Genomic DNA, 15,983 nt, shown 5'->3' with positions numbered 1-15,983 from the left:
GGTGCCCAATGGCGGCTGGCGGCGGTGGGGGGCGCGCCAATGGGGGCCGGCGGGGGGCGGTGGCGGGGGCCGGCGCGGCCGTCGCCCGGTTGAATGGGGAGTACAAAGAGGCGCGGGGCCGGGGCGGGCCGCCGCCGTCGTCCGTGACAGAGGTGCGCGCGGGACTGCTGCCGCCTGTAGCCCCGCGCCGACGCCGCTCCATTCCTCTGACAGCGCGGGGGAGGGAGCGCCGAGCCCCCGCCTTTTTTTCTTTTTCTTTTTTTTTTTTTTTCCCTTTCCCTTCAGATTTGCTCGTTTCTCCCCTTGCCCGGTGCCCGTGGAAGAGGCGCTCCCGCCTCCCGGAGGCACCGCGGCGTAGCGGGAGCGGCGGTGGCCGTGTGCATGAGCAGTGCGGCTGCCGCCGGCCCTGTCTTGCCGCTGGGGCTCCACCGCTGGCAAGCGAGGCGAGGCAGGGGCGCCGCCGCTGCAGCTCGGCCAGCCCCCCCGCCGCGCCCAGGGCCCCCCTGGCAGGGGATGCTCCCGCCGCCGCCTCCGACTGCCGCGGCCCTACGAGCCTGAGCCTCCGTGCCCTCCAGCCGACCGGCCCGTGGCGAAGCCGCTCGCCTCCCCGCGGGGCAGCCGGTGCCGCCGCCCGCCCGCCCCGCGCCCGGCCCGAAGCGGCGGGTGCCGGGCTGGCGCGGCGCGCTGCGATGCGGCTCCCCCGCGGCGCCCGGAGCCCCTGCGGCCGCCGCGGCTCGGCTGAGGGCGAGCTCCCGTGAGACAGAGGCGTCCCGGCCCCGGCGGTGCCGAGCTTGCTCGGGGGTGTCGAAGCACTGGGGCCGGCGATGGCGCCCGCCACCGCCGTACTGCCCTGAGGGCTCCGCCGGGGAGACCCCGGCTTTAAGGGACGCTCAGCCGCTCCGGAGACTTTGGGGCCGTTTGCGGTTTTTGTCTTTTTTCTTTTTTTTTTTCTTCTTTTTTTGGTCTTTTTTTCCCCTCCCCTTTGCTGTCTTTTGGGCTTTTCTCCCAGCTGCTCGTCCCCTGTGGCGGAGGAGCCCTCTGTGCCTGCTCGACGGTTGTCCCCTCGCCCGCTGCCCCTTCCCTCAGGGCATGTCCCGGTCCAACAGCGTCAGCCCCCCGGGCTTCGGCGGCCCCGCGCCCTGGGCAGGTACGGAGCAGCACCGCTCAGCCTGGGGCGAAGCGGAGGCCCGGGCCAATGGCTACTCCTACCCGCCGCCTCCCAACAGGTCCTCGGGCAAGAAGGCCTCCCGCATGTCAAACAGGTGGAGGAGCGAGGAAGACTACGAGCCCCAGGCGAGCCGGAGCCGTGGGGAGAGCGGCTGCAGGATGATGAGCTTTAGGTCTAAATCTGCCTGGCAGGAGCATGGTGACGACAGCCGACGTCACCGGTCCTGCCACCCACCTGGTGGTGATTCCCCTGCTGCCCCCAACAATGCCAGTCCTCGGCAGCTGGGGGAGCAGGGGGAGGTACGGCCCCGGTCTGTGGAGCTGGGGCTGGAGGAGAGACGCATCAAGGCCAAGATTGAGGAGCTAGAGGAGGAGGACGGGGACGAGGGGGACTCCGAGGCGGCCTTCTCCATGGGCAGCTGTTGCAGCAGCCTGCTGCAAATCTTCAGGTCCAAGAAGTTCCAGTCGGAGAAATTGGAGCGCCTCTATCAGCGCTACTTCTTCCGGCTCAACCAGAGCAGCCTCACCATGCTCATGGCCGTGCTGGTGCTGGTCTGCATGGTCATGCTGATCTTCCATGCTGCGCACGGCCACTACGAGGTATCCTACGTCGTGGTGCTCTCTCTGGCCATCCTGCTGATGGTGGTGCTGTGCATGGTGTGCAACCGCAATGACTTCCACCAGGACCATATGTGGTTGGCGTGCTACTCTGTCATCCTGGTGATCCTGGCAGTGCAGGTGGTAGGGGTTCTGCTGGTGTGGCCCAGGAGCGCCTCGGAGGGCATCTGGTGGACTGTCTTCTTTATCTACAGCATCTACACGCTGCTGCCAGTGCGGATGAGGGCCGCGGTCATCAGCGGGGTGGTGCTCTCTGCCATCCACCTGGCCGTCTCCCTCAAGATCAACGCGGAGGATAAGTTCCTCCTGAAGCAGGTAGGCAAGCCCCGAGCTGGTTCAGGTGCACGCTTAGCAGCACCCTCCTGCCGGCCTTGTTGAAGGGTGAGGAAAGTGGGGTTGTCTGACTTCCAGAGGCCTGCCCAATGCTGGAAGGCTGATGGGGTTTTCTATTGAACCCCTAGGTTACCTGCTACAAGATGTGATGTTGTACAATGGGGTGGCTAGCCTGTAATCTTGCTTCTTTTATAGCTGTGGTGTTTCCTTGTTGCTGCACTTTATTAAGGCTCTAAATGTTTAAGAAATGTGCCTTACTGGTTTCCTGTGACCGCTGCTCCGGCGTTGTCAGCCGGCCCAGCTAATGCCCTTCAGTAGTATTTAATGTAAACAGCTCTGCGCTAAGCACACCTGTGGAATGGTATCCGCATGTGCTGCTGTGTTACTGAGAAATGTGTTGAAAGCCTTGCCATTTTTGTCGGCTAGAGGTTATCCTTGTGTCTCACTGTCAAGTCTGGGTTGTTCAGTGTCAGCGCAGTGCTTGCTTAGGCATCAGTGAGCGTGCTCCTCGGGAACATGGAATAAGCTTTTGGTTTAGCAGGAGGGTATTTGCTCTGAGATGTGCTGGAAATATCTACAGTGAAGAAGCCCTGAATTCATATACAGCCAGAAAAAAAAGTTTTAAAAAAAAAAACTATAAATGCAGATTATTATTTAGTTGTGATATCATGTTTAAATGGAACAGCTCAATTCATGGGAACAATAAGACTATTCTTGAATACGTTACAGTGCAATTTTTAATTACCATATCTGTATAAACAATGGCAATACAAGGCACCACTCTTCTTTTCTAGCGAAGCAAGCAGCCTTGGGGCTCATGTGCTTTAAGCAGACACCAGACACCTAGGCAATCAGGAAACCACTGACTTAAAACGTTGTAGCTGTGTGGTAATCACCATCCCTCTGATGAGCAGGACTCTGAACAAGGATGAGCCTATCACAGAGTCAGCTCTGGCGCTTGTATGTAACTGGGATTGTTTATTAAAATAAGGTGTTCGGTAGCTTTACAGCCCTATCTCATAAAAAACCCAAAGCCTTGCGCTTGCAGTGCCTGCCTTGGGTCTTACTTCTAAGTTGTTTTGAGTTCCACCTATTGTAGTGTCAGGAAAAGTTGTAGGGCTTAAATGAAACTTCAGTAGGATGGGGCTGTTGCTGTTCTGCTCTACAAAATAGCCCATGAAATTACCCTTTCTGCCCCCATGCCCAGTTAAGCCTGCTTGGACAGTTTCTGGCTTTGTTCTTAGTTTGTTACAGATATTTTTATAAACTGTACATGGCATATTTTTCTTATGCTTAATATAAATGGCTTTTTGTACATTTCCAGCAGAGCATACACTATAAACGGGACAGTTGCTGTTTTTCTGCTTGACTTGGAAAAGTTTGCTAACGGCCTCAGCTCCTCGCTAGGGCTCTGGTCCTGCAAAGCCTTGTGCATGCTCTTAGCTTTATAAACCGAGACTTGTCCTATTGAATTCAGTGCGTTTGGAGACTGCATTCTTCCATATGAAGGCAAAGCTCATCGTGATTATAGCCAGAAGACTTAGCAGTCTGTTATGAGCAAAGCTGAGTTTGGAGGATGCTAATGAGTGCATAAAATTTCATTATGTTGGAAAGTGTTGGTAACGATATTTTAATGGAAAGGAGCCTAAATCACAAAGGCCAAATGATTGACTCCCTCAGTGGAGAATGTGGGATAAGCTCTCTCCCTTTTCAAATGCAGCAGGGTTGTTTGTAAGAGGTTGAGTTTGTGTATAAATGTGCATTTGCCAAAGGTAAAAGCACGGCAGTAGGTGATGGTACAGTATGCTCAAATCTGTGCATTACACAGTTGCTTTCCCTTTCATACTAGCACTGGGTTTTCCTGCAGCTTCGCAATAGATGTTCAGTTAATGAGGAATGTCTTAGGAGTACTCTTACTTTGTTTTTAAAGGCAGAGTGTCTCTCTGTACTGCATGTTTATTTTTCCTACTAACACCAAATTCTAGTCTCTATCTTTCTGTGCTCTACGTTGGCGTAGCTCTGGCTGAATTCAGTGGGGTTGTACAAGGCCAAGAATCAGATTCCTTGCACGTTTGCGTATGAACATGAGCTGTTATCTCTGGCTGTCTGATAGAAAAATCTGTTTCTGCTGAGCAAATCACCTCACAGCTATTAACAGGCCTTCCTCGCTGGGGCTGTATCTTGTTGCCATGGAAATCTGTTGTATTCAGCTCTGCCCCACTGATGCACACAAGCCCTATTTTCCCCCTTCAGACTAAAAGGGGCGAAGGTAGACGAAGACCAGAAAAATTGAGAGGAGGGGGTTAAGTTGTTTTCAGTGACTTCATGCTGGCAGTCACATCAGCCTGGGTTTTGTGGAGCAGGAGTGGATGCAAATGCATTGGTGACTACATGACCAGATGGTTCTTTATCCACAGTAGTCACAGAAGAAAGGGCTGATTAGGATGTATATCCCCTTTCCTCTTTTTTTCATGGCGTTTTTAACCATAATACTTAAGCGAGTTCTTCCTTCTGTGGGCTTTTTTATTTTAAACTTCTCCCAGTTGTTTCCAAGCCAGGAAAAATCATATGCTCTTGTTAGGATCCACTAACATTCAAAGCTGGATGACTCTTGTGTAGACTTCTGAGCACTTTTATGAGGTTGAGGAGCCCATTAAAAACCTCATTGCTCCTCTTTCTCAAGGGAGTGAAATTCTTGGTTGTAGCTCTCTTTAGGGAGAAAGACATCTTGTTGGATTTGTTGCTGAGGATGCACGATTTTATTGTCTGAGTTACCTTCTCCTAGCACTGCTGAACTTTGCTGTCACCAGACTGTTGGGTCCAAGGCTATGCTAGTCAGGCTTCATGAAAGGGTTAAGGCAGTCTGCTATTTCTGAATTGGTAAGGTGGCAGGAATAAAGGTAATTGTGATTGTTCAGTCTTAACTGAGCTGCTTTTTTTAATAATTATGGGGTCACTGGACTTTGAAAGTATGATATGATCTGACTTCTTTTTGTTAACTGGAGGAGTCTGGGATCTGTCTTTCAAAAAAGTGCCCTGAGCACCCCCAGCAAAAGCAGCAGGCATACTTGGTACCTCTGCAAGTCTGATTGGGTAGAGGTAATGATTTTGGCTTCTTGAATTGGTATTTGATTGGAACAAAAAATGCTAATTAATGCAAATTATTGCATTATATTCAAAAGTTAGCCAGTGCTGAGGGAGGAAAGAAAAAGAAATCATGTGTTTGAGAACTTACTTGCATCCAAAGACTGCTGCTGGAAGCAGAGCACGTTAACTGTGTGACACTGCCAACTACAAATCTTGATTGCTTTAAAGGGTTTTTTTTGTGTACCTACAATCATTTATTCTAGAGGGACTGCTTTCGGATTTATTGGGGAGAGAATGATTGCATTTGTCTTCAGGTTTGTGTCCTTGTGTTATTCTGGGATGGTTTGGGTTATAAATGTGTTTCAATGGACACAAGTGCATGTCTTCCTCTCTTTGTACAGTGTATCTCTTTTGAGGCCAGCCTTTTCCATGTGTTGGTTTTGATATGCTTTTGGGCTCTGAAAACACATTCAACTCCAGAATTCATGTAAGAAGTACTTTACATGTGAATGAGACTATCTAACACTTAACTGAGAAAGAAATATTCTATTTATCAATAAACTGTCTTGCATTCATAACAAAGATGATACTGAGATTTATTCTATGTTCTGGTGGAAACAAATTACCTAGTTGACCCACAAACTTGTACAGGCACACGGGAAGAACTTACAGCGTATGGCTTGCAGATGCTTAACTGAAGTCATGTGAGTAGACCAACTGCCCTAGTCTTGAGTAAGCCTTGGCATTTTTGTAAGACTAGGGGCTAAGGGACAGGGAGTTTCACAACAGGGTTTATTGGGCTCTGAATCAGACTTAAAAAGAGATGGGGATTGTGTGTGGGAGTGGGTGGGGGACCAAGGGTAAGGGATAAGAATGTCATATACAAACATCAAACAAGCCTGTGGACTGAGGTTAGATTTACTCCTGTTTTCCCATCCAAACCTGTTTTATTGTAACTTTCTGAGGTTCCTTGTTCAAGGATACAGTTAAGCCTTTGTAGTTTATTAACTCAGTGTGAGTGGATGACTGTTAAGGTACCACGAAAACAGAAGACTGGCAAAGACAAGTTGGTTTTTTTTTTTTTTTTTGTCTTGTGTCAGTAGTAGCGTCTTTGAAAGAGAAACTGAAATGCTCTGATCTCTTTCCTCCCCAATACTACTGCAGACCTTCTGCAAAGGATCTCTGATAGCGCAATTCTGAACAGCTGCCCCAGCACATGGCTCTTGTTTATGGCACTCTGATTCAAGGCTCCTGATGTTGGGCTCCTTCTTACTCAGCCCCTTTCCATATGCCTCCATCATAACAACATTACATTAGTACTCCTCATCCTTCACTTCTGAGAACTGTGTACATGTTGGCCTTTCTCCCTGTCAGTCCACGTTAATGGTATGTGATTGATCCGCAGCTGCATGGTGGCTCTCTCGAAAGTCTGTCATTTCAGTTTAACCATTTCTAGGAAGATGTTGGTATGAAAACATGTGCAGTCTCTCTTTTTCCTTTCCCTAAATAAACTGTTGCTTCACCAGGGCTAAAAACAGCTTCTTACTGTAATAGGATATCGACTTGAGTCTTTTGGATATCTTCTAGCATCTTGTAAAGATGCTTTTTAGATGCAATTTAAATGACATTCAACAAGAAGCTAGTCACATAGCAGGAGAAATAGTACTGTATGTTCCATCTCAGTCTCAGCGTGCTTAAGATATGTAGGTGATGACTGATTTTGAGACTAACAGATTCTCAGAAGTGCGTTACTCAAGTCACTGTATTGCACTTTCATTGTCTTCGAGTGGCCTTTATTCATAAAGATGAGAGATGAGCTACCTGAAATGCAGATAGAGCTGTGTGTCACTTTTCCTACGGTTGTTTGCTGCCTGTTTTACTTTTGTCCAACTGGAAAATAAATTTCAGTAATGTTCACTTCGGATGTGATTTTAAGGCACTTGGCCACATGGGGCCAGATACCGTGTGCCTCAAACAGCACTTAATGGCCTGTTCTGCATAAACATTGATATCAGTGGAGCTGTCACACAGTGAGATGTGCTCCAGCACTGGTAACAACTGAAGAATCTGCCTGAGCTGCAGTTTGACTGAAGTTAGTAAAAATCGATGATTTGTGGTCTTTTGTTCAGGGAAAAAATGGCAGCCCGAAATACTCAGTAACTATTGCATTGATAGTTGCCTCCCTAGTGTAATTCTGTATCAGAGGTAATTAATTAAATCCCTGAGGTATTGTATATCAATTAGTCCTTAGTAGGAATATTGTCTGTATCTCTTGGGAATGTGTGTGTTGCTTGAGGTTTACAAAGGCGTATCTGTTTTTCTTCTCTCCTAAATTACCCTGTGATCCTGCCACCTCCCAATCTCCCCCCCTTGCTTTATTCTCCTTCCCACCACCCTGCATTAATTTGATATATCACTGTAATGTTCACTGGTATCAATAACGGTTAGTGTAATAGTGTTTGAGTGCTGTGCGTCTAATTTCTCCGTGTTCATGGGTACTTAATAGGTTCGTTGTCTCAGTAAACTGACCCATTTGACTCATTTCTCTCAGCCTTGCAGTAGTTATCTCAGTCTTATAGCTGGCTTGGATCTTGGTGAATTGAAGACCTGATGGGAATGATTTAGGTGTATTGCTCTGCCAGATGCACTAATTCTAGTAAAAGGCTTGTCCTAGGCATTTCTATGACACGCTTGAAAAGGCAGGGTGTACTAGTTCTGTTTATTTCTGGAGCGGTGAAGATATTTCAGTAGAACGTTGGGATTCATCGAGATGTGTGAGGCAGAAGGATAGCTTTCCATGCTGTAATTTTACAAAGCAGTCATTGACTTGTCCTTTGGTGTCCTGGGCTCAATGGCTTGGTTTGACACTGGTGTGACCCCTATACTCTGTCAGAGACCTGTCCGAGGCAGGACATCTTATTTACATGGTCTTTTGTGATTAACCGCATTCAGATGATTTATAAACCTGAATGGCAGTGGAAACAAAATGCTGATTATCCTAGTCCTAAAGGCTCGATGGAGCTGGTTGTGCCCTGCTGGAGCCTGGATCAGCTCCAGTGCTTCCTAAATGCCCTTTTGCTCCAAGTTCGCTGTTGCTCAGGCAGTGCTGCTGAGGTCTGGGGTGGAAGAGGACTGGGACTCTGCCCAGCTGGAATGTGAACTTTGGGCACCAGACTGTTCTCCAAATGCATTCAATTTGTGTTTGATTAGCTAATCTTTCAGTCATGCACCATAGCGCGCGCTCAGTCTTTTAAGAAAATTGGAACAATTGCTAACTTTTTGGCCATTACAAAGTTGGAATAGTTACAGTCTTTTGGGAATAGCTGGTTTTGTCTTCATATTTTGATACTGGATATTACTCTCATCATCTAATCGAACTAAACAAAACTTTCCTTCTGTCCTGGTAAAAAATGCAATGAAAAAACTCCAGCAGCAGCAGCTGAAACACTGAGGTAAAAATTGAAATTATTTTGACAGCAGTTTCCATGTGTCTGGTAAATTGGTCCACCCTGTAGATGGTAGTGGCTTCTGAGAACTTGTGCTTTGAAAAGTTCCTGTCCTCCTCTTTTTTCTTTTTTCTTGGTGTGTGTTTTGGGTTGGTATGGTTTTTTTTATTTTTTTGGTTTTTTTTTTTTTTTTTCCTGTGTAGGTGGGTACAGTTCAGAGAATATACCCACTTTTGTTTGGGGAGGTAGAAGACAAGGCTCCAAGTTTTGCTTAGCCTTAGGCAAGCTTTATCTTCCCGTCTGCTTTATATTGCAGGATTTACGTGGCATCTTGCACAGGTAATATGTACCCAGAAAATGTAGTGCGGAGGGAGTTGGAGTGCACCAGAGTCTCCCTTGAGCCTTCCAACTGCTACATGATTTCATGATATGGTACATGGTGGACTTTTTCATGGCCCAGAGGGGTAGGACAGTGATGAAGTGTGTGCAAGGAATGTGAAGATTCACAGCATCTGGGAAATGGGTGGGGTTTCTCTATAACTGCTGTGTGACTTTTCTCATCTGTGGAGTCTTGTGTTTTGATGTGGGATGTACTTAGTGTTAGTTCCTTCCCTCCTTCTGAAGTCTAGCCTAGTGATCTGAACTTGTGATATCTTGCATCCAAGGGATGCTCTTTCTTCTTTTTGTTTTGAGATTGATGATACTTTAAAAAAACTTTTTTTTTTTTCTTTACCTGAGATGTATCCTGCTGCTGCCAGAAGTTTAATTTGATTCATTATTATGGAGTCCTCAGGCTAGATAAAAACTCAAGGGGAAATCTCATGTGAATGAAAAAACACAACCCCAAAGATATTAAAAAGGATAATCTAGTTATGAGGGGGTGTGAGAAACAGACAAGAATTTTAATATTTGTCTCCTGAACTCCAAAATGTTCTCACTTTATCATAGGAAAGCTTGAAGTTTCTAGCACTTAATTAAGATCACACATAAAATGGCTGTCAGGCCAAGACAAGAGTCAAAATGCTTTTTAGCACCTGCAATTGGACCACTCCCAAGGAGATCTGTACTTGATGGTTTATGATGGTGATGAGACTTGCCAGCCTCATTGCTGGCAGGTACAGGAATGGCATGTGGGAGAATTTAGCATGAGATGGTCTTGTTCTGACACTCAGAGGAATGGACTGAACACAATTTAAAGCTTTGCCTTTAAATTCTGCTTTCAGACTTGTGTTTGAACACTCGGGAAGCCCTTCTCTATCAGAAGCCTGGTAGTTAGGCAAGCTTGTGAACTCCTTCAGCCAGGCACAGTCAGTTTTGCACCACAAAGGTGATGTGTTTACAAGTGGTAAGAGACCCCACAGTTAAAGAATTCATGGACAGCATTGGCATCGCCAACAGTAGTGCTTCTAATGCCAGGCTGAGTAGGATTTTTGTTACAACATTCACTATAGAAAGTTTCATTGTATTGTCAGGCTTTGTTCTGCAAATAAAATATCTTTATGTACTTTTTTCTTTGTATTTATGAGTCAGTAATGCGATTGCGATATATCTGTGCTCTCTTTCACAGACATCAAGAACACAAATCATGTTTGTCTACTTCAGATGTTATCCGGACTGTCTGTAGTAATAGCATCAAGCAAATCCAGTGTGCACTGTATGGTCATCCTTTGTAGCTTCTCCTACTTCATAGCAGCAGAAATACCAGAAGAGAAGTATATTTCAAAGCATCCTCAATCCCCAATTTTGGCTTTAATTCCTCTAGCTAGACTGCTGCCTCTGTACTTTGAAATATTAAACTTCCTTTTGTTTTCATGAAAAGTTTTACGCATCCATGCAACACCCATAATTTTTTTTACTATGAATTTGGCCTTTGTGGTCCTGCAGTGCTTGGCTGTTACCCTCTCTTTTCCTGGGAAACTTTCCTTTGGGGAAGTTGAGTTGGGGATTAAAGCTGCTCTACAGATTTAACATACACATTCCATTAGTATTGGAGTGCACCTTTGCGGACAGTAAACAAAGGACTGTGCTGATGCAACAGAGCAGGGAATATAAATGAAGAAACGTTTGTGTGTTGTTTTTTTCTTTTCCCCCAGACATTAGAAATTGATCTCTCAAAGCAGCAACTTATGCAAACTACTTATTCCTTAATCATGTTTGCCGCTTGTACAAGACATTCTGTCTCACTTCATAATCAAAAGAAAAGGTTATGACATTGCTTGCAAGAATCTGTCATAAAACATTGCTAATGCAGACAGTTCCCTGGCTGTATTTTCCCCCCCCAGAAAAAGCCATGGCTCCTTCCCTTTATTCCTTGCTCTAGACTAAATGCTACAAGCATTGATCTCTGTGTCCCTCAGACTCTGAAAACTGCATTCTTAGAGCTAGAGATGTGGTAAGGGACTACTCAAATCAGTATTTCTAAAACCAGTAGTTTGCTGGTCAGCCCACAGATGACAGAGCTGCTTAGACATGCTTGCTGAGTGATGAACTCTTTCCATTTGCTGGGAGGTACCCAACGCCAGCTTTGTGTGCATTCTTGCTTAATGTATGGTATTTACGCACAGAATTGCACAAATGGGTGGACCAAGGGATACGTTATTAATGAAGATGTTTCCAGCTGAATGGGATTTCATTTTTTCGGGCGGGTGGTTACTAGTAATCTCATAAAGGAAAGGAAGACATGCTCTGCGGTACTAGGAAAGGAAGATACTCTGCAGTGTGGTGGGAGAGTCTGTAATTAAAATGTCAGTCTCACTCATACTAAAAGCTAACTGCAGTCTTTAAAACCGTTAAACATGAAGTAGGTTCATAGTGTGGGAACTGCTACAGTGTGGTGAACTTTCTGGATCTTAAGGCTAGGAAGGACTACTGAGCTCATTTAACACTGCTCGCTGAACAATTCCTCTCTTACACTTAATGATTTCTTCTGTGCAGATAGCATGGGGGGAAAAAAAAAGTTTAAATGCTGAATTGCACAGTATTTTTCAGTTCAAAAAGTAGTCTGCAATGATCTCTGAACTGAAGGTGAACTGAACCAGTACTTTTTTCTTCTCCCTTCTTAGTAAGACAGGATTGTAACATCCTGTGATGGAACATATTGGGGGTATTTTCCTGCTCAGGGTGGCATCTTCTACTTAAAACATAACACAGATGGTCATGTTAGTTTGTGAAGGGGCTCTGACATCATGCCCAGATTTCATTCTGGGTAATTATGTTCTTGCCTTCTCAATTGTTGTTGAATATGGCATTTTTCTTTGCTCCATTTCTATTCTGGACTCTTTAGCAGTACAAGATAGCAGTATCAAATAGCTGCTGTGCATATGTCGGTTTTACTATCGTATCTGAGAAATTTGCAAGGCTGTTGACAAGCCAGAAAAATGAGGGAATAGAGCTCAGGCTTCTATCTTCTTAGTTGTGTTAGTGTGCTGGAGCAAGTGTCATCCCCCTGGTCAGACACATGCACTGATAACTTTTGAAGGCTACAAAACCAGATATGATATAGTTGAAGGATACTTCCAGAGGTCACCTACGCCATCCCACTGCACCAAGACAAGACCACGTCAGCCTAATCCATTTGTGGCAGGTACTAATCATACATCCATCTGAAAAAAACCCTCTGTTGTATATGTGCTCTTGGTGGCCACAAAGGTACTGGTGTGCTTTCTTGTTTGGTTGGTTTGTTGGGTTTTTTAAAGCAAACAATCAAGCACAGCCCTAGGTAGGAGCAGATAGTAAAGAAAAGATGTCCCTGACAAGAGCTCTGGCTGATCTTAGCTGAAACTGGCTCGTAGTTTCATTGTTTCACCTATCTTTAATTCCCACCCCACCCAAAGCCTGCAGTTCTCTGTCACAAACAGTAGGTCTCTGTGGCAGCTGGGTCTTGTTCCGGAATGAGGCCTTTTTGAGAGCACTGCAGTAAGAGCAATAACTTGCAGGTTAAAAGTGCCCTTTCACAGCTGACTTCCCTTTCAGTGCCTGGCTGTAGTCATGGCACTAAAAGGTTGTCCAAGGAATGATGTCTAGGAAAGGTAACCCCAGGTGGATTAGTTAAACCCAATATAGAGCTCACTATAAAGAGACTGTAGTCCACTGCTGAAATCACCTTACAGCTCTATTTTAGATGCAAACAGACCTAGTTAATTTAATTCACTTCCAGAGGAAATGCAAACTAAATAAAGTCACACTTGTTAAGAGGAGTGTTCACACAGGTTTAAATAATTTTCTTCAATTTATTTTTATGAACTTTTCTGAGCAGACCAATCTTTACTGTAATATCTCCAGGGTAAGGCTGTAGCTTGTGTAAATCAGGAGTACTTTATATTATTAGCTTAGTGCATTGCCTATATATGCCATTTTCTATTAGAAGAGATAGTGTCACCCCCTGTGCTAGGTACTTACCTCCCTGGCAAGGGCTGGGGCCAGTTGCGATAGGGGCAGAGACAAGTGAGGAGCTTATCTGTCATGTTTAGCAAGCCCTTGGCCCCGTTACCAGATCTGCTTCTCAGGAGCCTGGTCATGAGTGTCTCCGCGATATGACTGCTTCTGTACTAGGGACTGCTGCGACTGCTCACGACTCATCCTTCACAGAGACATGATCTGCTTTCAGAGCCTGGCCTCTTGCTTGGGGGTGAGAGTAAACCTTTTCATTGCCAATTCCTTAGCAGCTGTGACTGGGACAATATACTGTAATAAGATGTAGGTCTAGGATCCAAGGTTGTTAAATGCTGAAGTGGCAGGTGATGCTCTTCTGTGTCTTTTCTAGAAGCTCCTTTGGTTTCCATCAGCTCTTCCTCTGTTTAAGCCATTTGCAACACTGCATGCGCTATTCAGCCAGTGCCTTGCTGCAACGTGAGCATATCCACTGTATGTAAAACTTCATGGGGAGAGACGCTGAGAGCTCTTCACCTGCCAAATGTTCTGGAGATTATTGGAGAAATATTGTGCTCCGTTCAAACGGGTGGCATTCTAACATTGGCTTGCTGGTGGAAACTTAGCATTTGGGTCTGGGCGGAGGGAGAGAAAGTGTTGATTGCCTTTCAGTGAAGAGGAAAGGTTCTAAAAAGGTGCCTTCTGCCAAAACGGTGGCCTTAGGCAGGGCTACAATGTCCTGGGCTGAGTTAAACAACTTGTGAATCTTAATGGCCAGGATACCGCCTTCTCCCTCTGCAGTTCCCTGTCCCAGCCAGATCTAACAGGAATCTTACCTCTATTCAAACCATACCCTAAATCCTTGTTGCTTTATGTAGTTTTTATTTAGCACCACAAGAAATGAGTTCTGCCTATCACCAAAAATACCTTTTTTCCCTCTGGCTGCTTGCAAAGTGCCTTTAACTCCCCTTGGGGCTTTTCTGTATGAAGGGACAGCTGGTGTAGAACAATTGTGACTGATTTACACTGATCAATCCTCACATTACTGAAAGGCATCTGTCTGGTACTAGCCACCCTGCAGTGCACATTTTTGCAGAGAGATGCTGGTGGAAGATATGTCTGTAGTGTCTCCTGTCTCTCTCCCCAGCCTGACTCCTCTGTAAGTCCTGGGGAAAAAAAAAACCTTGAAAGGAAATACTGTAAAAAAACTTTAGTAGAGAGAGATGCATTTTCCTCTTCTTCACCCATGTGGTAATGGAACACCGAGGCTCTGGTTTTCCAAAGTTTTTGTCATGTGTACTTTAGCAGCAGTACCTGCTAGAGAGACAGTCAAATTCCGTAACTTGAATTTTTTTTGCTCCCATTCTGGTTTCAGCCCAACTCAACCAAAGTTAGTTTAGCCCATTTATTTGGACTAAAATAGTCTGGGAGGGTGCATATATGCACCTGAGCTGGCAAATCAGAAGGGTGGGTATCATCTAGTGAGAAAACAGAGTCAAGGAGCTAGGAGCAAACACAGATGCAGCTGAAGGACATGAAGGACAACATCCTGATAGGGACATACGCTGCTTTCAGACTTTGCTGAAGGGAAGGGCATAAAGCCATATTTCCGGGAAACCCTTAACAGGAGAGAGGATGGCCAAGCATGGTCTTTCCACCTGCTGCAGCCCACCCTTCCTCTCCTGTTTCCTTACTTTCACCTTCTCAATGATGTGAACGGCCACAGGAGAAGGCCCCAGGCAGTGCAGCTCTGTGTTCCTGCTGTTGGTGCTTATTTTTCTGGTGCACTTTACCTGTGCAGGTAGCTAGGATGGCCCTGGCAGCCGTCAGCTTTCACTGACAGGTGCTGCTTACTGACAAAAGGAGAAACAGTTGCATAAGGTACCTGCAGCTGCAGAGTGGATCTCCATTACTCTATGCTTCAAAGTGGCAGTAGAGAACAGTTTGTTTCAGTGGCTGTTACCTCCTCTTACCTTGGTAAGAGGCTCCAAACTTTGTTAATGTCTTGAATGTCTCTGGCGGTCTGGTTGAAAGTTTCCTCTTTGGTCTCTAAATAAAATGCAGTGGATAACTTTATTAAAAAAGGACACTGCCCCAATTCCCTCTATTTTGCTTTGGTACGAGTGGAATGTGTGGTGAGAGCATGACCCAACAAGCATTACTTTGGAAGCCTCACCTACTGCATGTGATTCAAGTAGTGCCCACTCCCTTGCACTTCATGTGAGGGCAATTAGCACACGTGCATGGCAATTAGTGCTGCAAATAAAGTCAACACGGGTGTATTCTGCCTCTTTAATGGCTTGCTTTCCTCTTCTGCCAAAAGAGCAACCAAGCAGTCTCAAAGGAACCTGCTGCCTTCTGATATTTAATTTGCTTCAAGCTTACCTTGGCATTCTGCCTCTTTCTTCTGCTGCCCAGCCTGGCCCACCTGCCTGTTCCTGCTACCAGTGCTGCAGAGGAAACGATACCTATTTCTAGCAAATCAGGCCATGACTTGCCCAACATGCTGCACTTGGGCTTTGCGGACCTCCAGCACCATCCCTCCCTGATGTGCTTTGTCACTCTCAATTTCTGACCTATTTTCAGCAGAACATTGGGCTGGTTTCTGATGAATTGCACTGCAAGTGGCATCACCTGGCAAAGGAATGTGCTGGTAGGAAATTGCAGAGCTATTCTCCTGTTATCCATCTTTTTGATTTAGGGATCACAGTGACAGGGGCCTTAAAATATCAGTGATATCCAGTGTTTATTTGTGACCAATGATGATGTTCTGGAGTATGGATGATGTGTGTATAAACTCTGTACATATGGAGTTACATGATGTGGTTCTTAATCAGAATATTAACTGTTCCAAAAGATTTTTAAAATGAGACTGGATATGCAAGTTCTGGCAAAACAAACTTGCAGTTGAATACTCAATGATTATAGGAAAAGTAAGAGGTTAAAATACTAGAAGAGACCTTA

The 15,983-nt window shown here is 45.7% G+C and overlaps 1 protein-coding gene and 1 long non-coding RNA gene across 3 annotated transcripts in view; both read left to right on the top strand.

The window, feature by feature from the left end:
• The first annotated feature begins 85 nt into the window (after positions 1-85).
• ADCY5 (adenylate cyclase 5) overlaps positions 86-15,983 on the top strand; it is a 221,458-nt gene continuing 205,560 nt past the window's right edge. The window contains exon 1 of one of the 2 annotated variants that reach the window (XM_075757068.1): positions 86-2,100. In XM_075757068.1, the coding sequence (XP_075613183.1) occupies positions 1,090-2,100 (1,011 nt within the window). In that variant the 5' untranslated portion in view covers positions 86-1,089. The remainder of the gene's footprint in view (positions 2,101-15,983) is intronic. The other variant, XM_075757069.1, reaches the window with a different exon arrangement.
• Positions 7,243-10,469, top strand: LOC142602383 (uncharacterized). The gene is made up of 2 exons (XR_012836166.1): positions 7,243-7,297; positions 10,219-10,469. It is a non-coding gene; the product is annotated as an uncharacterized LOC142602383 (long non-coding RNA).

The sequence above is a fragment of the Balearica regulorum genome, chromosome 6, assembly GCF_011004875.1.
Source record: "Balearica regulorum gibbericeps isolate bBalReg1 chromosome 6, bBalReg1.pri, whole genome shotgun sequence".
NCBI classification, from domain to species: Eukaryota; Metazoa; Chordata; class Aves; order Gruiformes; family Gruidae; genus Balearica; species Balearica regulorum.
This window is presented reverse-complemented; position numbering and strand designations above follow the sequence as displayed.